At 41.3% G+C, this 24,381-nt stretch overlaps 1 protein-coding gene and 1 long non-coding RNA gene across 4 annotated transcripts in view; one reads left to right on the forward strand and one right to left on the reverse strand.

The window, feature by feature from the left end:
• The window catches only part of SCML2 (Scm polycomb group protein like 2), a 46,030-nt gene extending 22,267 nt beyond the window's left edge, over nt 1–23,763 (forward strand). For all 3 annotated transcript variants that reach the window (XM_081001628.1, XM_081001629.1, XM_081001630.1), the window contains exons 7-15: nt 383–626; nt 4,962–5,218; nt 7,146–7,278; nt 11,231–11,434; nt 13,435–13,617; nt 16,207–16,320; nt 17,262–17,543; nt 18,469–18,632; nt 20,728–23,763. In XM_081001628.1, the coding sequence (XP_080857754.1) occupies nt 383–626; nt 4,962–5,218; nt 7,146–7,278; nt 11,231–11,434; nt 13,435–13,617; nt 16,207–16,320; nt 17,262–17,543; nt 18,469–18,632; nt 20,728–20,853 (1,707 nt within the window). In that variant the 3' untranslated portion in view covers nt 20,854–23,763. The remainder of the gene's footprint in view (nt 1–382; nt 627–4,961; nt 5,219–7,145; nt 7,279–11,230; nt 11,435–13,434; nt 13,618–16,206; nt 16,321–17,261; nt 17,544–18,468; nt 18,633–20,727) is intronic.
• On the reverse strand, nt 6,168–9,886 carry LOC308475023. The gene is made up of 2 exons (XR_013985093.1): nt 7,967–9,886; nt 6,168–7,028 (listed from the first exon to the last, which is right to left on the reverse strand). It is a non-coding gene; the product is annotated as an uncharacterized lncRNA (long non-coding RNA).
• Nucleotides 23,764–24,381: the final 618 nt, after the last annotated feature.

Raw genomic sequence — 24,381 nt, forward strand, 5'->3', positions numbered from 1 at the left:
CAGTAATTAAGGAAAGAAATACGTATCTTAAATTTTCAACAACAAAAAATGGACTTCTTGTTGATAGGCGGTAATAGAAATATTATAAATAACTAAATACTCCAAAGTGTCCTTTTGTCGATTTCTTTTAAATTCTTGCTTTTAAATTCTTTGCTGCTTTTTTATCACTCATAAAACCTGTCATTTAGCTTAGAAACATGAATTTTTATCCATGGAGGAGCTCTGGACCATAGAAAATACAGGAAAAACGCTAACATATTTCCCCCCCCAGTACTATGTATCTTTTGGAGCATGAGTCCTTTTAGGCATCAAGGTTATATGAAACTCATTTCCTTCCAAGATCTCATGTGTACATACCTGTTTGGCTCTTTTGTTTTGGCAGGAACCTACAAAGCCTTCTCCAAACTGTTTTAAAGTTGGAATGAAGCTAGAAGCAATAGACAGAAAAAATCCTTATTTAATATGTCCCGCAACCATTGGGAATGTTAAAGGAGATGAAGTTTTTATTACCTTTGATGGCTGGCGAGGGGCATTTGACTATTGGTGTAAATATGATTCTCGGGATATCTTTCCAGTCGGATGGTGCGATTTAACAGGAGATGCTCTACAGCCACCAGGGAATAGTGGTAAGAATTTTTTATTTGTTAAATTCCACACGTCAGGCTCATCTGGTCCATCTTTGCTTTTAAGCCTGTGTCTTTAAGGCTTTGATACAGCTGACAGAGAAGCTATAAGGAAAAATGTGTTTGTTTTTGTGTGTATAGCATCATCATTTAATGCTATAGCAAAATCTAAGTCGGGTGAAATAAAACCTAAGGCATCCCACTAGCTTTAATTAAATGTCTTCACCAGCACCAGGGATCACCATTCCAATGTCTGCAGGTGCTATGGTGGCTACGAAGGTTTTGTGACTGCCACCCTACAAAATTTGCCCACTAGTCCAGAAATATTGGTGACCTCTGCTCTATCATTTACTATCCTTGCAATGCAGCTTCCCCTCATGTTCATGGATAGAGGATTGCAGCCGAAGAGAGCCAAACCTTGATAACTTTACGCTTGCCACCAGTTCAGATGTAATGAGAAACCGTAGGGTCACGTTACCTGAACAAGGTGTAGCAACCCTTGGGAGTTGCATGCTTCCCTCTCCCCCACTGTTGTGCTAAGGAAGGTGATTGGAAGTTTCTTTGGATAATATGTAAACCATGGTTTCCTATGATCAGGGAAAAGTGCTTCCGGAACATGGCTTGTTCTCACAAGTCATCACTTAAACAGACTTACCGTTCCATGACATTGGACGTAATGAAAGCTGTGTTTAAAATCAGAAGCAAAATTATCCCATGGTTTTTCGTTATGTCTGAACTTAGCCTGTGTTATCATTGTCAGAAGTAGTGGCATTATACATCTCCTTAATAAACTTTTCCACAATTACTATTGCATTATCTCTCTTGTGCATGTGTGTCTCTTTCTTTCCCTCCTTCTCCCTCTCTTACATTGGTGTACTATATTTTGTTCTCATTACAGTTATATCAAGAGATGCTGCTCAGCTGTTGAGTTTCTTATGGCACTAGCATAGCTACTGTCCATACAGTTTTTCAAATACCGTATTTTTCGCTCCATTGGACGCACCGGACCATAGGACGCACCGGACCATAGGAGGGGGAGAACAGGGAAAAATTTTTTTTCTTGTTCTCCCCCTCTAAAACAAGGTGCGTTCAAGGTACATTCACCAGAGCTTGTGGGGCTGGCGGTGGGGGGAAGGGAAGCGCTGCTTTCCCTCACCGCCAGCCTCAAAGATCCCTGAAGCCTTTGGAGCGCAGCGCCCCGCTGCCCTGGAAAGGCTGTGCGCGCAGCCGTCCCCAAACTAGAGCAGCAAGACGGAGCCCTCCGCAGTGCTCCGTCTTCCTGTTCTGGCTTTGGGCTTAGCGGCGCAGCCTGCATTCGCTCTATAGGACACACACACATTTTCCCTTAATTTTTGGAGGGGAAAATGTGCGTCCTATAGATCGAAAAATACGGTAGTTTTTCTAGCAACTACTTTTTCTAGATGCATGAAGTAGTTTTTTCTAGATGCATTAAAAAGCAGGTTCCCTGAAAAAGCTGAGCAACTATCTCCTTCCTGCTTCAGAAGACCATAATTTGTCTTATATGGAGCTGCAACATCTGACTATTTGGTGATAGTAGGGTTTAACTATGCTGGGTCTGCTTATGGATCCTAAAATAAATGAACAGATGTGGGAAAGTTGTAAGCTCCAATAATTTTTTAGTCTTTTTCATAGGTCTACACATAATGTTTAATGCATATTCTCACACCTTATCAAAACAAGGATAAGCAATTGTAGAAGCAATTGAAGCATCCTAGTTGCTTTTATATGTTTGCAGTAAAGAACTGTCTGTGCTACTGAAAGCTGTATAAGCAATCAGTACTTTCAATACAGAAAGCCGTGTTAACATCCTTTGCTTCTTGTTCCATCCTTTCAAGATGCATTGTTGCTCCAGTTAGTATAAGACTATTTGGTTTGAAAAGACTTTAATAAAGTTGTTGCTTAGGATCAGAGTTTTAAGCAGGGACTGCTGCATAGCTAGAGTACCCACAAGAGTCCTGAATGCTTGATGTCTCAATTGTTTTGCCAGCTCAGCGAGAAACAAAATGCTTTGTTTTGTTTGTGGAATGGAGAGGGCCATTGTAATGCAAAGCAATGGCCTGAAAAGAGCAAAAGGGCTGCCCACCCCCTTCCAACTGCACATTATATATTAATTACAAAGAGACACTGCCGATAACCCCCCCGCCCCATTTTAATAAACTAATATTTTAATGCACTAATATTTTAATACAAATCCTGTTGAGATTACAAAATGGTTTTCAAGTTTTGGCTCCTGTAGCTCAGCTGAGATACCTCTGTACATGATACAGTTGTGTTGGCAGCTCAATTTCTTTGCTTGTCCTTTCACTCTTTCCAGATTCTCTGACCCCATGTAACCTTTGATCCCCTCCTCAAGAGGGGGTGGTTAAGGAAGTATGAGCAGGTGACTGATGGTCACTGTCAATAGAGCCCACAGACAATATGTGAATTGCTTTAGCAGTCTCTCCCCTCCACTCTGTTGCCCTCCCCCTTCCTCTTCCTCTTAAACCAACAAATGCAAATTGCTGCACCCTGATTTGCTCCTGCAAAATTTCAGTGCCCGCTGTCCAGGCAACGTGGGCTTTGTTGCAGATCTGCTTTTTCAGTCTAAAAAAGCAGTCCTATGAGATTGGGTCTTGAACCTTACAAGTGGCTAATGTAAATGACATCTGGATTTCTGGAATATAAAGGTAGGAGACCTGTTTAAAGGAAATTGTTTTTATATAGCGTTCCAGCAGGGGCTCATTATTACTCCATTTGCAGCCTTTGTTCAGCAAGCACTATCCATCATTTATTCCAAAGAGCAGAAAGTTACTGTGTGTAAAAGCGTGTACCTGCTATTTTACAACCTGTGGCATTGAAGGGTGTTTTCTTTGTATTTGTGAACTCTGCTGTCCTCTCAGATTTTTGCTGCATGTTAAGCCATTGACATTTCAGTGGAGGCAGCGATAGACTGTAGCACAAACATGTTTATTCCAGATAACTGTTGTTTTGCAATGTGTGAGTGTGGCAAGTGTGTGTGAGAGTGTGTGATGAAATTTGTGTTTGTGTGCAGTGAAATTACATTTTGTAATAAAACTTTTATTTTTCAATTTTTACACCAGTGATGATTTTCTGAACATCGGAATACATGGAATTTAACTTCACATAAATGTACCTTCTTAGAAATGTTTCATTCTTCAACAGTAGTATAATACAAGTGGTTGATAACTTTTGAATGTGATGAAGAAGAAAAGCAACACTGTTTAGTTAGCTAAAAACGTCTCCAGAACTGTATAAAGCTGTATGAAAAAGAAATGTATAATCCGTAGGGTGTGGTCTAGTCAAACAACAATATACATAGGAGCTGGGCCAGATTTCATGGGTTAAAATTTTGTGTCACATAAATGAATATGAATGTGTTCTCTCTGTAGAATTTACCTGCTTTACACAAAAACAGACCATGCAACCTTGGTTATATCTTTCAAACATAGTTTTCCAGTGTTTAATTGGTCCAAAATGGTGCCACAATTTTATTTTTGAAAACTGAAGTGTTTTCCCTTTCATATTGAAGCGGCTGCATTTAGACATGGGCAGACATTGTTTTACCAACTGTGGGACTTTAAAATTGCTTTAGGGTTCTTCTTGGATACTAGAAAAACAAGCTCAACGGAAACATCAAAACTACATTTATTTTGATGTGAAATATAAGGGGGGAAAAGCAATCTTCTTCTGTAAGACACATGAAGGAATTGAACGGCGTAGTTCCTTGACCAAATGAAACCAGTCACAGGAATCCACATGACTGGAAAGTCAAGGGGTAGAAGGCAGAATGATCAAAACTTTTTCAGTTAATCAGAAGCATGGATATATATATATGACTTGCTGTTCGTATAGAGTTACCACAAATATTCTTGAACAAATTCCATTCATTTCAGTAGGGCCTGTGAAAGCAAAAGTCAAAGCATGTTACCATGAAGTTCCATTAAATTTCATTTAGGGGTTCTTTTGGGGGGTGGGGGTGGAGCTCTTCTGTTATCTCATTATGTCCTAACTGGTGTTGCCAGAAAAGAAATCACATGGCCCAATTTTGTGCCTCTAGCAGCAGCTTGATGTACAGAAACCAGCTTTTCTTTGCATGAAGATTAACATTACCCACTTGCATATTTCTGCACATCAAGCTTGCTGTCAGAAACACCACTTCCCTTTCTGGTTTAAAAGTTAGCAGTCCTTGTTTCAGTTCAAAATCACTTGAAAATATCTCATTGTCAACATACTTTGAAGTGTAATTGAACTTTTTAAAGAATACCGCTTCCTGAAGTGTATGCATTCTGATAAATGTATATTTTACTTCCTTCACAGTTTCGGGTACAAAGAATAATTCGAAACCCCAAACATCCCCTTCCAAAGTGACCCGGCGCTCAATGCAGTCTCCTCAGAAATCTGCTCCTGTTCCTCCTTCTACATCAAGGGGAAGGAAGCCTAGCCGGGGGAAACCAGCGGCTCCACCTGCAGTCCCTAGGAAAGGCAGGTCTCCCAAAAACACCCCTGTAGCGAAAAACACATCTCAAAAAGAGAATCTGAAAAAAAGGAAAAAAGGCTTGAAACCAGGAAGGAAGGTGAGAGCAAATTTGTTTACCATCACAATTGCAGTAGATGCTTTTTATGTTTCCCCAGCTTATTTTGTACTGATTTCCCCACCCGAGTTTCTTTTTGAAATGTGCAATTGTGCAAGCAGTTTACTAGGTGTGTTGTATTGAAAACGGCATCCTTTTCAAGGTTACACTCCCTTTGAAGGAGCACAGGTTTGCTGATCAGGTTACAGCAGATAATCAGCTTGGGGGAAATTCTGGATCCATTGCTGTCACTTGAAGCTCAGGTGGTCTTGGTGTCCAGAGTGCCTTCCATCAGCTTTGGCTAGTGGCCCAGCTGCACCCTTATCTGGACAAGGGACAGCCTAATGTCTGTCATCTGTGCTCTGGCAAACTCTAGATTACTGCAGTGAATTACTGCATTTAATTACTGCAGTGGTTACTACTGTGCTGACTTCAGTGGCCAGGTTGCTCACCAGGGCAAGACGGTTTAAACATAACAATGCCAATCCTGCCCTGGCTGCTAATTAGGTCCCAAGCTTAGCTCAAAGTGCTGGTTTTGATGTATAAAGCCTTACATGGCTCAGGACCACGATACCTCAAGGACTACTTCTTCCCATATAAACTGCCCCATATCATGTAATCATTATCTGAGGCCTTTCTTTTTGTGCCCCCTTCATGAGAGGTCTGAAGGGTGGGAACACAAGAACAAGCTTTTTTCTGTGGTGGCTCCCAACTTGTGGAATGCTCTCTCCGGGGAAACTCACCTGGCACCTTCGTTGCGTATCTATAGGCGACGGGCATTCCCCTTCTTCTAGACCTGTGACCAAAAAAAAAACCCAACCTATGGCCTTTTAAACAGGGGCGGGGCATTATTTTTGTTTGTTACTATGTTATGTATTTTTGTGTTTTTATATTGTAAACCACCCTGTGATCCTCAGATGAAGGGCAGTATAGAAATAACAATAATAAAAGGTGCAAACAATATATTTTATTGAATGTATTGGAGACAAAGATAAATATATATATATTTAGATTGCTACATTTGCTGATACAGGGAGAGTGCACTTGGAAACATATTACTTTAGAGACCACTTTATCCCTTACCTACCTAGTAGGCCTCTTCTTTTGAGCTGGGCCTGCCCTTTTGTACATGTTATTGGTGAACATTTTAGGCCTTGGAGCTTCAAGTATTGTTTTAAAATCAATTCTTAGTTGTTGTTTTGATCTATTTTTGCTTTTTAAATTGTTTGACATTAAATCACCTTGATACTTATGTGAAAGAGATATTATTATTTCGTTAATTTATGAACCACTTATTTGTCCTCAGCTACCCATTGCTACCCATTCAGTGTTAATCTAAATGTGGTTGCCAAAATAAATATCCCTTTATTTAATTTCTTGTCAACTCTCTGCTTTAAAAAGAGCTGCTTCGGTGCAGGCTAACTTTACTGGCAAAGATCACTAATTAAAACATGCATTTTTGCCAGTGGTTGCAAGGACAGTGGCAAAGAAGAATATCAGCATTTGCCATCATTATCAATTAAAGTATCAGCAGCTTTATTATCCATGGGAACTAGACATGCAAGTGGGACACAACTGATGTGGCTTACAATGCCTGAAGCTACCTGAACCTACCACTGTACTTAATATGGTAGCGATGTGTGAAGTAATCTTGAGCTGGCTTTTTGTGTGCTGGCCAGTCTTAACAGATTATCTCATGTGGTTCCCTAGCCTGTGATGAAATTCTGATGCTGACCCTTCTGGAGAACCCTTGAAAAATGGGTTGGGACTGGGAGTTGCAAAGATCTAGCCTTTATACACTTCTGGCAGCATTCTACAGTTAAGAGAACTAAGAGCTTCAGCAAATGGTGATCTGAAGGCTGTCTGTCTTCTGATAGGAAAGAAACAGTTATATTTTTTAAAATTTATGATAAATATATTCTTTTTACAGAAAAAAATCTTACCAGTGCAATCTCCAGTATTTCCTCCTCCCCTTACCTCTGCAAAAGTGGACAACAGCGCACCTCAGATACACAAAGATGGACCTAGTATCACTGGCGTAACAGCGGCTGTCATTTCAACAGGTAAAATGATCTATAGCTTGCATGTCAGTCTGTATAAATCTTCTGGGGTACTGCTGGTTGGTTCCAGAGTGTCATGAAAGCACTGGTAAAAGTAAATAGATTCAGATATTGGTCTGTAGCTAAGTGGTAGAGCATCTGCTTGCACGCAGGTGGTCCCTGGGTCAGTCGTCAACATCTCTAGGTATGACAAGGAATGCCCTGTTTGAAGCCATGGAGAGCCACTGTCAGATTGTTGCAGACATTACTGAGCTGGATAGGCCTATGTCTGACTCAGTGTAAGGCTGCTGCCTCTGTTCGCTTGAAAGTGAACAACAGCCTTTGACACTGGATCCGACTCCTCATTTTGTGTACAGGTTTGAAACTCTTCGGATATGTGTTACCTCTATCACCTCTCAGAAGAAAGCAAATTGTGGGCCCAATAACTTTTCTTTTTTAAGTAACATCTTTTATGGATGCATGAAAGTCCACTAAACTAGAAATGCAGGGAACTGGCTGCATAGTTTTACTTCTAGTTAGCATGTACACTGTAATGGAAAATAAAATAAAAATAATAGGAAGTAGTAGTAGTGATTGGAAAATGAAGCTATGGTGCATGCTACTGCTAGCACCCTGTTCCCAAATCTCTCACTTGGCTTTCATTTCTTGGTAGACATTTCTTTCACTGCCTTCAGAGTTAGCAGCACTCTACCTGCACAAAATAGGCCTCCATTGGTCTCAGTTATCTTCTTGTGTCTTGTTGCTTGGCTGAACAGTTTGCTTGTTACTTCCCTGCACAGGCTGAATAACTATCTGGCTCTGTCAGATATAAGAGCAGATTATTTCCCCAAAGCAGTATTCAGAGTGTCTCTGTGGCTTGGTCCTATTCTTTCTCTCCCTGTTCTATCGTTTTTGACTGTTTACCCATCTAACAACCAGTCAGCTTTTTTGCAGCCCCATTTCCTTTGCCTTCTAGATTTCCATGTTGTGGCTAACCCCCGCTTTTCACCTTCTGTTTCATTCTCCAGTGCATATCCAGCCCTGAAAGTGTGTTTATTTGATCTCTTGCTTTTCTCACCACCTTTCTTGTTTTGCTTTGAAATTCCTATTTCCTCTTTCTTTTATTTCTCATTCACCATGTTCTGTTATCTTATCTTTTCCCTCCCCCCTGCCTTCTGATCTTATTTTTCTTTGCCTTAATTCTGACCTTCTGTTTTCCTGCTGCCTATACCCTACCCCTCATTTTTACTACAGTGGTACCTTGGTTTAAGAACAGCTTAGTTTATGAACAACTTGGATTAAGAACACTGCAAACCCGGAAGTAGGTGTTTTGGTTTGTGAATTTTGCCTTGGAAGCAGAACATGTTCCACTTCCTGTTGATTGTGTTCCATTTGTAAATCGAGTCCCCCGCTGCTATGGGAAAGCACACCCTGGTTTAAGAACGCTTTGGTTTAAGAACAGACTTCTGGAACAGATTAAGTTCATAAACCAAGGTACCACTGTATTTCTCTTACCTTCTGTTTCTGTTTCTGCTTTTCTCTCATTCCATTTATCATGGGCATGCGGCAGTTACCTCTCATCAACATCAACAAACTATATTTTCAAATGCATATGTTGAAGATTTTCGCTCCATGAACACATTAATTTCCTGCCACATATTCAGTGTGACTTTACCAAGACACTTGTAGCCAACATTCCCTATCCAAATATGGGAAGAGTACCTTGATCTGGGGTTATTACAAGGGCAGACAAAATATAGAAGGGAAGGAGCCGCATTTGCTCCTAAAGGCATATTTGTTAGCTCTATAGTTCTGGAGGATAACAGGAAAAAGCAAGGAATGTGGGTATATAATTTGGCAAAGTCAGTTAGGCTTGTCTACATGCGGCAAGTGTGTGGACATTTGTGGTTTCACCACCACCTGTTGGAGTTGGAGGTTAAATAAAGCATATGGAAGTAGTTTGTTTAGTGTGGGTAGATTTTACATAAAGGACGTGGGTGGCGCTGTGGTCTAAACCACTGAGCCTCTTGGGCTTGCCGATTTGAAGGTTGGCGGTTCGAATCCCTGCAACGGGGTGAGCTCCCGTTGCTCTATCCCAGCTCCTGCCAACCTAGCAGTTCAAAAGCACGTCAAAGTGCAAGTAGATAAATAGGTACTGCTGCGACGGGAAGGTACCGTATTTTTCGCTCTATTGGACGCACCGGACCACAGGACGCACCTAGTTTTTAGAGGGGAAAATCAAGGGGAAAAATATTATCCCCCCCCCAGCCCCAAAGAGCAAGGGACAGGCTGCGTGCAGCCTGTCCGCTTCTCCCAGAGCTTCTTGGGGCTGCGGGGGAAGCCTGGGCTCCCCCCCCCCAGCCCCAAAGAGCAAAGAAGCTAAGACAGCGAGCGGGATCCATAGCCGCTCAACCTCTCCAGCCAGGAGCTAAACCTCTCCAGCGCAGCTAAAGAAGACGACAAGGCAGCGAGCGCGATCCATCCCGCTCACTGCCTTGGCTTCCTCTTTAGCCTTAAGCAGCATCTTTAGCCTTGCGCAATGGGATGGATCGTGCCCGCTGTCCACCGGGGCTGGACTAGATGACTCCTGGGGTTCCCTTCCAACCCTGCAATTCTATGACCTTGGAAGGTGTTGGGGGTCTCCACCACAAGAGGCTTTTAAGCAGCAGTTGGGGGACCATCTGCCTGCGTTCTTTAGCTGTAATTCCTACATTGTGAGGGGGCTGGGCTAGATGACCCTCGGGTGGCCCTCCCAACTCTATACAGTCCTACACGTCTGCGGCAGGAGATCCACAGCCACTTCACACAATGCCCACTCCCAATTTTCATTGGAGAGACATGTGGCTTCAGTGTCTAGGTAGATACCCCCCTACCTGCCACTCTCCCCCCACCCCACTTAAGCCGAGGGAATTCCTGCCCAGAGAAGCTTCCAGGTGAGGCAAGGGTTAAGATCTACCTCTGGTAAATGGCTTTCCTTTTTCTCTTCTTCTTCTGTGCTATTTCCTTCTTTTGTGTTTTGTTTAATCTGTTTTTATTGTATACTAAAATAAAAGCTGCAAAGTTTCCTTTTTTATAATATCCCCCCCCCAACTAAAACGTTAATCTAGATAAAAACAATGATCCAGAGGAAAAGAAGGGGGTGGAGAAAGGACGAAAAAAGAAAAAGAGGTAGAGATAGAGAGATTTTTTTAAAAGTTGGCTTCTTTAGCCTTGCGCAGCCTCCCGCGACTGGAGAGGCGAAAGGCTAAGGAGGAAGCCCGGGCAGCGAGGGGATGGATTGCGCTCGCTGCCCTGGCTTCCTCTTTAGCCCTGCTCAGCCTCCCGCGGCTGGAGAGATTGCGCAAGGCTTTTCTAGAGGAGGGAGAAGGGACTGACTGACCGTGTCAGGCCCTTCTCCCTCCTGGGGAAAAGCCCGCAAGAGCCGCACGAAGCTTGTGTGTGGCTCTTGGGGGCTTTTCCTGCCTGCCTCCCTCCCTGCATTCGCTCCATAGGACGCACAGACTTTTCCCCTTAGTTTTTAAGACGGAAAAACTGCGTCCTATGGTGCGAAAAATATGGTAATCGCCGTTTCCGTGCACTCTGGTTTCCGTCAGTGTCTCGTTGCACCAGTAGCGGTTTAGTCATGCTGGCCACATGACCCAGAAAGCTGTCTGTGGACAAACGCCGGCTCCCTCGGCCTGAAAGTGAGATGAGTGCCGCAACCCCATAGTCGCCTTTGACTGGACCTAATTGTCTAGGGATCCGTTACCTTTTACCTTTACCTAGTTTTTACATGCAGAGCATCAGCTCCTCTGTTTCATCATTTAATTACAGTTTAGCTATTTGCAAGCTTTTGAAATAGATAAAATGTATAGAAGATGTTCATCCAGTCCATTCTCAATGAAAACTTTATGAAATATTATTTGGTCTGGAATGCATTTTTGCAGATTCTTCCTTTTTTTTAAAAAAATTGACATTCCTCCTTTTTTCCTCTTAGTTTGTGTCTATGTTAACAAACACGGAAACTCTGGGCCTCATCTGGACAAAAAGAAGGTTCAGCAGCTTCCTGATCACTTTGGACCGGGTCCTGTGAATGTAGTGCTTCAGCAGGCTGTGCAAGCCTGTGTGGACTGTGCCTATCAATCAAAAACAGTCTTTGGATTCCTGAAGTCGGGGCACCACGCGGGAGAGATCATCACTGGTATTTTATTGGTTTTATTTTTATATATAAATGGATTTATATCCCTTCTTTTTGCAGAGTCTCAGAGAAGCTAACCATTAAATACAATCAAATGTCAATAAAAACGGAACGTAATAAAGCAGTATAATAAAAACAGCAGCAGAACTAATAAAACAAACCAGGAAGCTGTGAAACATGTTTGATAATGACAAAGCATACTTGGGTAGAATCCAGCAAATGGATGAGCAATTGTAGCAGGTTTTCTTAACTTATTAGTAAAATGTGATTAAGTTTTAGTTTTGGTGCAAAATCCAGACCAAAGATTTGTGTGGCAAAATTGTGTAAATGACACACTTCATTTTATTTATTTGATCCAGCGGTAAATAAGGTAGGACTAGGTTTCTTTATGCTTACATTATCTAACTTTTTAAAAAAAAAAATAAAAATTCAAACCATGTTTATGCTGTTGTTTTCTAGTAAAAGAGCAAAGAGTAAAAGACCTTGTGCTTTTTTCTTTTTTACATGAAGTGTTCCGAGCTACTCACTTTAGGGTTCCCACTAAATGGATTTTTAACTGAGATGCTGTTGATGCTATTCTTTCCCTATAATTATATTTTAGAAGTGTGGAAGGGATAGCACACCAAGCCCTTGTATCATCTCTATTCCCTCACTGTCCTGAGAGCAGATGTGTTGTTTAAATATTTCTCCAGTTCTAAATTAGAGGCTGCTGCTTGTTACTATTCTCCTGGCAGAAGCAATCTTCAGGACACAAGTTAACCTTAATTCATATGGCATAAAAAAGTGTTTGCCTTACTTTATTCTCCCTGTATTAATGCCAGATGAGGATAATGAACTGTGGTATGCCTAAACCTTCATTTCCCGCAGTATAACTTGTGATGTGCATACTGTGAATGGTCACTAATCTTTGTTCACATCTTCTGTACGCAAAAGGAAATGTCAGTCTACTGGCATAGATTTAACAGTTAGATATCAGCTTCATTTGTAAGACCCCATTATTGTACACAGGATGTTTATAGCTTTATGGGATGCAAGAAGTTATAGAAGACTTCAGCTGTTGGTGTAAATTAACGAGCCCTTGGTATTTATGAATATAAAGCAACATATATAAAGTAGCTTTTAAAGTGTCTTATAAAATGCAAGGAATGCCAATTGCCAGGGCAATCACAGGCATTTTTACTCAAAGATAATTCCTATTGAATTATTTGGGGCTTACTTTCAGGTCAGGTGGGCTGGAAACAGGGAAAGTACCAGCAGTCAGCAGAACAGTTGCTACTCTGCTGATTACAGGTAGCCCAAGTCCCGCTCGTTTTGAGAAGGGGTCAAGGAGGACCAAAATCTTTCCCTTACAAGCTACCTGCATCCGAGACACCAGCCCGGTTCACGTGTCGTATTAAACCATGTGCAGGTACAGCGTGATGATGCATGCTGCTCAAAAGTTCCCATGCTGCTGCTGCTGCTGCTGCTGCTGCTGCTGAGCCACAGACTTAAGCAAAGCCGGTGTCTGGCTAGTTGTGTTGTTTCACCCTCTGGTTCACCGTTTGTTTCCTCCAAACAAACCACAGGCAGTAAGCCAAAAGAAAACCACAAGCCTACGTTCTCATGACTCAAGCTAGATTAAAATTTTTTCATTGGTGGCGTAGCAGGGAAGAATTGTTTTGGGAACTTTTGAGCAACCTTTCATTCACATGAAAACCTTGATTTGTTTTGCTGTGGTTCAATGTGATATGGGAGCCAGGCCTTTGATGATAAATCTACAGCCATATAACAAAACTTGTATCAGACTACGGCGCTGCCTTTATTTAAAGGGTAGCTTAACCACAGTTACTCCGGATTAGCCAAGGGACAAACATTCAAGCTTTGGTACTGAAATTGGCAAAGACAACACAATAAATGTTCTGCCTTTTACCCCCTTTGTTTCTGTCAAACCGGGGGTTTCTGCCACAGGCACTGGTGTTTCAATCAATCCCGCCGTGATTTGAGGTCTTCTTTTTACCCTATAGCCTCCTTTGATGGGGAGAAGCACGCCATCAGTCTTCCTTCTGTAAACAGTGCCTCGTTTGTCCTGCGCTTCTTGGAGAAGCTCTGCCACAGCCTGCAGTGCGATAACCTTTTCAGCAGCCAGCCCTTCAGCCCTTACATGGGAAGTGCATACAGCCCCACCGAATATGATAGAAACAAACCAGGTAATGCCCCCCGCCGCCCGGCATTTTTAGAAGTTATGGTGTGTATTTAAAAACAAAACAAAACACAGTTGGGTTTGTATTTGTGAATATCAGTGTAAACTGAGCCATTTTAAGTCTTGTGCTTAAGATGTGTTGTTGTTTTTCTTTGCTTCCTGATACCATGTGTACACAATCCTAAGCAAGCACTGATAAATTCAATGGATTTTGCAACCTTAAGTCTTAAAAGGAAACCTCTCTGGTGTAGCGTGGCATAGGAATTTATGAGTCTTGATTTTAAAAATAGGTTTTAGTGTCTTAGCTTGTTCCTAGATTTTGACATATACAGCAACAGACACTTACAAAGAAAAGCAAAATATTCCCTTGTGCCTTTTGTAGGGCGAATTCCACACCAGTTGCTGCTCAGGCATCATCCTGGTCATTGGCTGTTGCAGAAGGAAAGCAAACTGATTTTGATAAGAAATTTGAAAATTTGACACTCCTCACCATCAAGCCTCATATTTATGCTGCTGGATTTTTGGTGTGGATTAAATAATTTTGGTTTTTGTCTCCCTCCCCCCCATCAGATTTATAAAGGAATATTATTTATTTATTGCACTTATTAGAAATTGACTGTGGTTGCAATCCATATATATTGTGTACTTACCTGGGAGTAAGTCCCATTGAACTCAGTAGAACTTAACTTTTAGATAGCCATACATAGGATTGCTGTGTGAACATGAGATTATATATATTGCTTCCTCAGATAGCCACGTGCAGATGTTAATTGCGAATTTGAATCTACCCAGTTTCACAGTTGTCTAGGCATTACATTATTAATTTTCTAAAACTGCCTTTTCAGAAGGTTTTCTGTTAGACAACAGTGATTTAAAAAGCTGAGTTACTTCCTAAAAAAATGCTCAAACAGCATTTCCATCATGCATGCCAAATGTGTTATTGCAGTAACTCATCAGCTGTCCTATGAAAGGTCCGTTATCCCTGTATGAATTATGTATATGAAACAAGGGGCTGAGAAAAATGTGGCTGAAAGCCTAAGGCCACTGAGGATGCGCATGACTGGGGAGAGATGGGAAGTGGTCAGATTTCCTGGCTCACTCTCTTTGTCACATGATACCCTTCCAAGCTTATTATTTCTGTACCCACAATTTTCAGGAGCTGAAATAGTTGAAGGCTGTGCTTTCAATATTTTTGAGAAACTGTAGTTTGGCATCTGCCATGGCCATTAAAAAAAAGATGCACAGATGGTTAAGTATGCACATTTTAATCATTGCTTATTATGTCAATTGCTGCATGCTGCAATGAGCAAATTGACTGCAGTCCCTCTGTGATATACTGTGTTTCCTTTTTCAGTGTAGAATACACCTTTTTTTTTCTGCTTACGGGTGACATCAGGTGGGGAGTTCAGCTCCCCCTAATGACTGAAGGCAGAAATCACTGTTCATAGTTTTAGAAGCTTCTTATGTTCTCAGATCAGCTGTATTCTGCCTTTACCAAGTGTGTTCATGGCACGTATGCTCTCTCCATGATCTTTGCTTCTGGCATATTACTGTATATAGTTTTGCTTTTGTTTTTATGGTTTGTATGTTTGTTTAGTACCTCTAGTCTTTTCCTCCAGTAGTGTTTTTTAAAAAATATTTTTACCTTAGTTGTGTCTTATCCTTCACTCTTTTCCTGCCCCTTGGTCAGCTCATTGCTAACTTTTTTCTGCTCTCCATTTGCCTCAGTTTTTTCCTATACCTCTGAATTTAAAAAGAGAGGGGGCCCTTTGGTTTCTGCTCTATATTTCGCCTTCCTTCCTCTCTTCATGAGGACTCTGTCCATAGCCATCCCTCTGTCATGGTCAAGTTGTTCTCTGTTTTGGTTTTGCCTCCGTACACAAAAATCCTAGAAAACATTTTGGGGCGTATGGTCTTGATGAATTAAGTCACCCCTTAGGCATGGCATCACACCTGACCTCTTCAGTGGACCCATTTCAGAGATCAGGTGCATCTGCCTAGGTCAGTTCATCTGCATCTTCCCTGGTAGCTTCAGGAGTAAAATCTTCAGAAAGAAGCTCCTCTTGGGGACCCTCTCTGGACAGTTACCATCTTGGGTGCCAGCTCTGGAAGCGCCCTATCAGCTTCCTAGAGCTTGGTCTTTCTAATGGCTTTCCGTTAGAGAACTGATCTGAGAACACCAAAAGCTTCTACAAAACTGAACAAGGGTTTCTGCCTTCAGCTACTGGGGGGAGATAAACTTTACACCTAACGTTATCAGCACATGCATGGGAAAAGAGCCCTTCATGAATACCAAATGGTATCATCGTAACTGTTTTCTCCAATGACAGTGCTTTGGAACAATTTCTGCAAAAGAGCACATACAGGGAAGTGGTTACACCAGAATGGAAGACCAATATACATTTTTGCATAGAAAGGTTTATGAGCAAGATATTCACAGATCCATGCAATGTAGAAAAACCCACAAGGGTTCCCATAGGTGTTTTTTCTACAGGAACCAGCCCAAGTCATTTCCTCAAAGGAAATGTAGGAACTACATAAGGCAACTTAGGTGGTTGTTGTTTTTTAAAGTGATTCCTTTCCCCCCCTCTCCCAGCAAAAGAGGAAATCTCTGACAACAGAAGTACAAAGCGATATTCTCAGGATTCGCCGTCCTATACTGCCCCCCTGTCTCCTAAACTACCAAGGACTGAAGCTCATCCCTCAGAAGGTAACTATTGTTATATTTCTTTACAAAAGAAGCACTGCATTTCTAGGCAGTCTAGCCCAAGAGCACACCAAAACCCACATGAATAGGAGGATAAGTAGCTACTAGCCATGATGGCTATGTTTCACCTCCGTTGTCAGAGGCTGTTGCGCTCAGGTCCTCCTTGCAAGCCTCCCGTGGGCATCTGGTCACTGTGACCACAGCATGCTGGACTAGATGGGTGACTGGCCTGGTCCAGAAGGGACTCTTCTTATTTTCTCATGCAGTCCAGGCATGTACTGGATTCTGTGGCAGGCACACCCAGATTGGAAGGATGGGGGGAAATATTCAACACACAAATAACACACTAGGCTACTTCCTCAGGACTGCACTATACGGTGTAGCTCACTGATTTCAGTGGGTTTACATCTACATATATTGTTCAGTACTAGGACAGGCAAAAAAGCTGCATGTTGATTCTAATGAAAACTGGAGAAATGAATATGTATAGGCATAGTTTCCTTACTTCACCAATTCGTAAATTAAACCCCAAATCCATACACATCTGGGATTACTGCCACTTCTACAGGAGCCCTTTTCTCTGAAATTGCCCTTGTTTGTGTATTTTTATGGGGAATCTAGTTACCATATAGGCACAGTTCCTCCTACTTCTGTGTCTTTTCCACTATAATCTGGGGAGTGATGGTGCACTGGCTATAAACAGCATCAGGCTGTTTATGTTTCCCAGTGCAGATGGGAAAAATGCTGTCTTGTTCGTACCTTTGAATGGAGGGAGCCCTTCCATTCATAGATGCCTAATTAGAATACCAGCCCTTTTTACAGCAAAGTATTTGTAGACTTAGCTCTTTCCCCCCCAACCCCCCCCAAACCACCCTATTCTCAAGGATATTGCCATAATACTTCCTAATGTAAATGCATTATTTATGTTAAATTACTTTATACAGCGGAAACCTTGCCAAGTGAAGAAAATGGCACTTCCAAAGAACACAGATTTTCAGAGGACTCAATGGATTCTGCACTTAATTTAGTCAATCCCGCAAGCCCTAACTGTCGGAATTCCACTGAATATCGAACCTCAGGGAGTGCAGCCTATTACAGGAATTCTCTTCCACCAATGACTGCTACCTCAAACACAGCACCAATTCTACGGAGACTGTCTTCAAGTTCTGCTGGGAACAGCAGTTACTATGAAGTCAACAGGAACAGGCTGCAGAGGAGGATTGAAGGTACAATCTAGTTCTTTAAAAGCCTATGCTCTGTTTTGTCTTCTTAACAATATATAAACTCATATATTATTGCTTTTTTTGTCTTGTTGAACAAAAACTACAGTTTATAAAGCTGGTTCTGAACATGCTTTGATACGCAAGGATTTGAAAAAGAAGTCAAAACTTGCAAAGTTATCAGACATGCCAGAAATCAAGTTAGCCACCCAATCTTGCTCTGTAGAGATTCCTCGTGTTGTAATGTCCTCCCTCCTGAGTTTATAAGGGATCGGTTGGTTGTAGGTCACTGAAGAGCCATTTCTGAAATGTAGGAAAATTCCTTGAAGATTCCTGTCTTCCTTAACAGTGTTTTAGGTATTTCCTCAACTCTCCTTGATATCTCAGAAGTTGGTAGGTAGTTAATTCTCAGTTGTCACTTCTATTCGTGAACCTGCTGTACCTTAAATATAGTGTGGTGTAATCTGTATTATTCAGGCCTTCCTAACCTATGAAAGTCTGCCCAGATGAGCTAAATGTTGCATTTCACAAATACCAGTTCACTCTTCTCTTTTCTGTAGGCAGAACATCAAGTGTAGTGGAGCCTTAAGAGCAAACATACGTGATCTTTTATAGATATAAAAAGTCACCATATGGTATTTTCACTCCTACCACCCTTCTTAATTAACCAGTCATGCAGTCAGATGTATATTTAACCACAGCATGAATAATAATAAAAAGCACTAAGTGTTTACAGATTATTATTAAATATAATCCTTTTATATGGAGAGGCACTCATGAGGAATGGCAGGGAAGGATCACCATGTGGTAATTTGCCCCCTCTTATTTATAAATGGAAGCCCAAGAACTTGGTGTTGTGTGTCCAAAATGAGCTGGTTATACAAACGGCATTTCCACCTTCCTCAGTTTCTTGGATTTTTTAATATTTAAGCTGCAAGCTCCACAACAGGACCTGACCTCAGCACGCTAAAACGAGAACCCTCCCGCGTACCCAGTAAGGATCCTTCTATGTGGTCGATAGATGAAGTCATGCGATTTGTGAAAGAAGCTGATCCTCAGGCATTAGCGCCTCACGCAGAACTCTTCAGAAGACACGTAAGGAGGCTGTTTGCTTATATTACATTTAGTCTATTGTACTAAAGGACCCCTGACCATTAGGTCCAGTTGTGGCCGACTCTGGGGTTGCGGCGCTCATCTCACTTGATTGGCAGAGGGAGCCGCCGTACAGCTTCCGGGTCATGTGGCCAGCATGACTAAGCCGCTTCTGGTGAACCAGAGCAGCGCACGGAAATGCCGCTTACCTTCCCGCCGGAGCGGTACCTATTTATCTACTTGCACTTTGACGTGCTTTCAGACTGCTAGGTTGGCAGGAGCAGGGACCGAGCAACGGGAGCTCACCCCGTTGCGGGGATTTGAACCGCCGACCTTCTGATTGGCAAGTCCTAGGCTCTGTGGTTTAACCCACAGCGCCACCCACCTCCCAGTCTATTGTACTACATGAGAGTAAAAAAACTTGGGCACAACCTTTGAGAGATTGTGGTTTGTTTTTCCAGGGACACAAACCATTTTGCTTTTTAAAAACAAACAAAAAAACCAACAAACCTATAACAAGCTCACTTGAAGCCATCCATTGTGATGAATCACATTCTCTGTTGGGTTCTTCACTACAAATGCTCATTATTTCTCAAAGTAGAAGTCGTCTCTATTAGCCTGTGAAGCATGACCCATTATTGTGCAATTCTCTGGCAGCCCTCTGGAGACTACATAATCTCTGCATTTTGTTTTTATTTTGGCAGGCAATAACTTTCCAGTCCTTCGGTTAAAAAAAATCCCAGCAAAACTTTTATTTCATAAAATTTATATACTGCTTGATTGTTAAAAGCATACACCATCCAATCAGGCATTTTTGGTAGGACACATTTAAAGGATTAAAATCAATTCCCAGCTGAAATTGAAATTGGTTCCCAGTTTGAGGCTATAGCTGACTGACTCCCACTATGAAAAGATGAGGCTGCTGAACAGACTTTTGGGCCTTGGGGTTGTTGATGCTGGTTTTTTGTATCTTTATTTTAGATCTTGTTGTGATTTATTCGGAAATGGTTCAGATTGGTTTTGTATATTTTAATGTTTTATTATTTTTGACTACTTTTGTTAAGTTGTGGTTGAGGTTTTTCCCCCCATGTTGTAAACAGCCTTGAGCATGAACTCTGGAAAGGCAGCATACAAATAAATTATTTCCCTGCAGAACCTTCCTATAATTTAGAATTTTCTGTGGCCAAAATTCAGTGAAAAGCCATTTCCTCTGCAGGGTTTCTGCTATATAAAATAATTTAACACAAATAGTGCATTTACATTCGGAAGTATTTTGGCAATATCCTTGAGAATAGCTTTAAAAAAAGCTATGTCTACAAATACTTTGCTGTAAAAAGAACTGGTATCCTAATTAAAGGTAAAGGACCCCTGACAGTTAAGTCCACTCGTAGACGACTGGGGTTGCAGTGCTCATCTCACTTTACAGGTCGAGGGAGCCGGTGTTTGTCCGCAGTTTTTCCAGGTCATGGGGCCAGAATGACTAAGCCGCTTCTGGTGCAATGCAACACCAAGACCAGAGCAGCACACAGAAATGCCGTTTACCTTCCCGCTGGAGTGGTACCTATTTATCTACTTGCACTTTTTGGTGTGCTTTCAAACTGCTAGGCTAGCAGGAGCTGGGACTGAGCAACGGGAGCTCACCCTGTCACGGGGATTCGAACCGCCGACCTTCTGATCGGCAAGCCCAAGAGGCTCAGTGGTTTAGACCACAGCGCCACCCACGTCCCTTGCTATCCTAATTAGGCTTCACAAATAGAAGGGCTCCTTCCATTTACAGACGTTACGAAGACCCTAGGTCAGCCTTTACCAACCTTGTGCCCTCCAGATGATTGGGATTGCAGCTCTCATCAGTCCCTCCCAGCACAGGTGTTCTGGAGGGTGCAAGGTTGGCAAAGACTGCCCCAGATCATAATTTATCATTCTCTTTATGATGTTTCCCCAAGGCTGTACTCTACAACCTACTGTATCTTGTTGAGCTTATTACACGCAGATGCACATTGTTTCATGCAAGCCTAGTACTATTTTTTCTTTCCTTTTCAAGGATTCTAGACCAAGATATTACCAGGTGGTTAATCCTTATTGTGTGCTCTTTCCACAGGAAATTGATGGAAAGGCTCTCTTGCTACTGAGGAGTGATATGATAATGAAATATATGGGACTGAAGTTGGGGCCTGCACTAAAGCTGTGCTACCACATCGAGAGACTTAAGCAAGGGAAATACTAAGCAACTGATGCACAACTATAATGTCACATGTTTATTGGACAACTTCTCAGGTTCATCAAGATGGGGGAAGGCACAATACAGTGGGAACTTTGCCTGACTGAACATCTTAGAAATGGATGGGACATGGTCCATTCACTTCAGCAAAACAAGTTTCCAGCAGATCGTGTCCAGTGTTCCATTCACTGTGCAGTCCTAAACTGTCACTGGTTTCCAGAAGTTTCTTCCCCACAATATGAAATTTGTTGTCAAGAGAAAGTAGTTACATTTTTGTATTTACAAAATTTTCAAGGTGCAGGGAAAGGCAGTGCCATGGGTATTTACATGGGAAGTTCTAAATATATTCGCAACCATTTGGCTTCAGCTGGTGCATTTTCATTCAGAACCAAAACAGCTGAATTTCCAAAGGAATTAAAATATGCTATCAGGATCTTAACATTCTTTGTTTTGCAAAGGTGACTGAATTAATAATGCTAAACGGGAAAAGGTATGTCTGCAATGAGTTCACTTCTTAGTTAACATCCTGATACTCCAGGAGATCGCTATTCAGTTACGCTACATAGGTTTCCACAAAGGGAATAGCCATATGAAATGTTCTGTATGTGTGCGCGCTGTGTGTTTAAAAACAAAAGAAAGCTTTTGTAAAGAGTTTTAAATTATGAGGGGAATTTTTGTAGTGTTGACAATTTAAGCTGGCAGTATTTCTTTTTCTTTTTTGAGAAGGAAGTTCTCGTGGCTGATTTGAACAGCCAACTTTTCCAGGTGAGTGAACAAATTTCCTCCTTGCTCACCGGAACCTGTGCCACCTATCATTTTGAATCATTCCGTCTCTGTGGAGCTTAACATGAACATAAAACGTTCATGCGCTTGTATATTTGTGTGTGAGTACGATACATGCCTCTGTGCTGTACATAGTGTTCATTTTTTTGGAAAGTCTTTTAAAAGGTACTTTTGCACTGTGACAGATGACAAACTGTAGAGATAAAAGTTTTACCAGTAAAAACAAAACAAAAAAAAACCATGCACAATCCATTTTGGCCTCTGTTTACAGATTGTTATGCGCAGTATGAGGCTTTGTGAACACTCTGCTGAGCACTATGATCATTTCTTGACACTCATACAACTACAGGCTTCTTGCTGGAGGACAGGGTGGGGAGGGGAAGAAAAGGGCCTATATCCATTTCCTCTACCACTCCAAATCTCTGATGATTTCATGCTTTCAGGCCTGACTGCACTGAAGTCTGTTAGGTTCTGTGAAATCCAGCAAGTATTTCTGCACGCAGCTCTAGTACTAGACGCATGGGTCTGAACTCCACAAAGCACCTTTTGCTGCATGTGGATCACCCTTGCTGGATGAAAGTGAATGTGTCTTCTTGCTGTTATTGACTTAACACCTGTCTGCTTTGCTTTCCATTTCTGGAGGGATAAGAAACAATCAAAGGACAGGTGGATTCACGCAGGGGAATGTCCCTGTACTATGCAATATTTTGGATTTTCATCATGTCGTGCTGAGCCATTTTGTTCTGGGAAGATTTCTGGGGGGAAAAGTGTGGTGACTTTTTTTTGTTCTGATTTTCTATCTTGCCCTCAGCTTCTTTTAAAGTAGAAAAAAATGACAATTTTAACGAAGAAGTTGAACTGCACATGGATGTGTGTGTATTATACACTTTGGTGCTGTTTCTATAAGCTACAAGAAGTGCTGATAGTAAAACATTTTGCTGTCACTGCCAATATCATATCAGGGACAATTGTGTACATTTGCTGTGTAGGAAATGGAATGTACTGTATGTAATAGTACAAGTGATGATAGAGAAGATGTAGTCCAAAAAGGAAGGTAGATTTTATATTTCTTATTGCCTTTTTTATATCAAATGTGTCTAGTTAAAGAAAGTATTTTTACACATTACTCATTTGAAAATGCCTTGCTTGCTGGTATACTAGTATTACTCAGGTTTAGCAAAAAGTACTGCAAAGTCGCAAAACAATTTCCAGGTTTAAGTATTTCTTTAAATCACTGCAATATGATTTAAATGAGTTCACTTCAGAGGTGTGTTGTATTTTATGAACAGCCTGATGTTAATATTTGTTGTGTCTGCTAAATAGTTCCCTCTATTAAGTGTACAAACCATTATACCAGCCCAGAATGGCTTTGGAACTGCGCCACACAGCTCTTGCAGATGTTTGGAATTGAGCTGCAAGGGCTGCAATAAATTTTACGAAATTAATCTTAATGAAAAATAGATGCATGACATGGGTAATGTGATAGCAAATACTTGGCATTTATGTTGGTGGCTGCAGTCTGTGAGACCCCCGCACATTTTTTTCTGCAGTTTTTGGCTAAGTGAAATTTACGCATACTCAAAAAATTACCAAATTTATCCATAGTTTTTAATCAGCAATACTTGGACAAACTTTTTGCTTCTAATGTGGCAATTCTGAATGCTGTTAATACAAACTAGCACGTGGAAGAGAGACGCTGTAAAATACAATGTGTATTCTAGTAAGTGTGGCTTATTCCACTCCATGATAGAGAATATTAAAAAATAGATTTGAATATGGAGAAAACCCCAATCTTGCATGCATGTGGTTATTTTTAGCCGTCAACTGGAAGAACAAGTATCTTATAGTTCAACTCATTTTATATAACCTACAGTTGGTTTTAAAATGTTTTATACAAATATTTTAGCCTCCCTCATGCATTTTGGGAGTGTGGTTTTTTGCCATTGAATAGGGGAAAGGGTGTGCATTGCATTGTGTACACGAAACAAGAATGCCATACTGAAATTTAACCTTGTACTATATATATAGCATGATATCAAACTCTTATCAAGTGTTTGTAACAGAATATATATTTTAATTATTTTCAACTGGATGTTTTCATCTACGCAGAAAATAAAACATGTTCAGTGTTTACATGTTAGTTTTTTATGATATCCGCTGTACCTGATTTATGCAAGTAAATGTGTAATTGTACAAAGTCCTTCTACACAAAGTACCAGACTACTAATAGTGCTTCAATTAGCTAATAGTGAGCCTTTCAAACAAACTATGTCATCTTTGCATTGAGCCCTGAACTGCTTAACAAGACACACACTTTCTCTCTTGCCAATTCTATATCTTGCCGCAGCACGAGATGTCAAGATATTATACAGGCTTCTATCACCAAATCCCACCAGTAAAGGACAGGTCCTTTGTGACACATATAGAGTTGAATACTTTCTGGACAGGGGGGTTGCTGATGGTCTTAACAAGAAGCTGTTGAGATGATAAGGCTTGCCTTAAACCATGCTTCAAGAAAAACATACGTTTTTGCATAAGTGTGTGGTTTTTATCAGAACAAGCTAAAATATGAGGTAAGGTATTCTGTTGGCCAATGCTTTACACCAAGTAGACCTTGAGCAAAGAAATAAAGAGGGAGCATTGGTCCAGTACTTGAACTCAACACAAAGAGAAGATGAGTGGCTATAAACACTGAAGGGAAGGTGGGAGTTTCAGTCTCTTATTTCAAGAAAGAAAGGCACTTAAAAAAAA

This window comes from Podarcis pityusensis, assembly GCF_964106645.2.
Source record: "Podarcis pityusensis genome assembly, chromosome: 4".
In the NCBI taxonomy this organism is placed as follows: Eukaryota; Metazoa; Chordata; class Lepidosauria; order Squamata; family Lacertidae; genus Podarcis; species Podarcis pityusensis.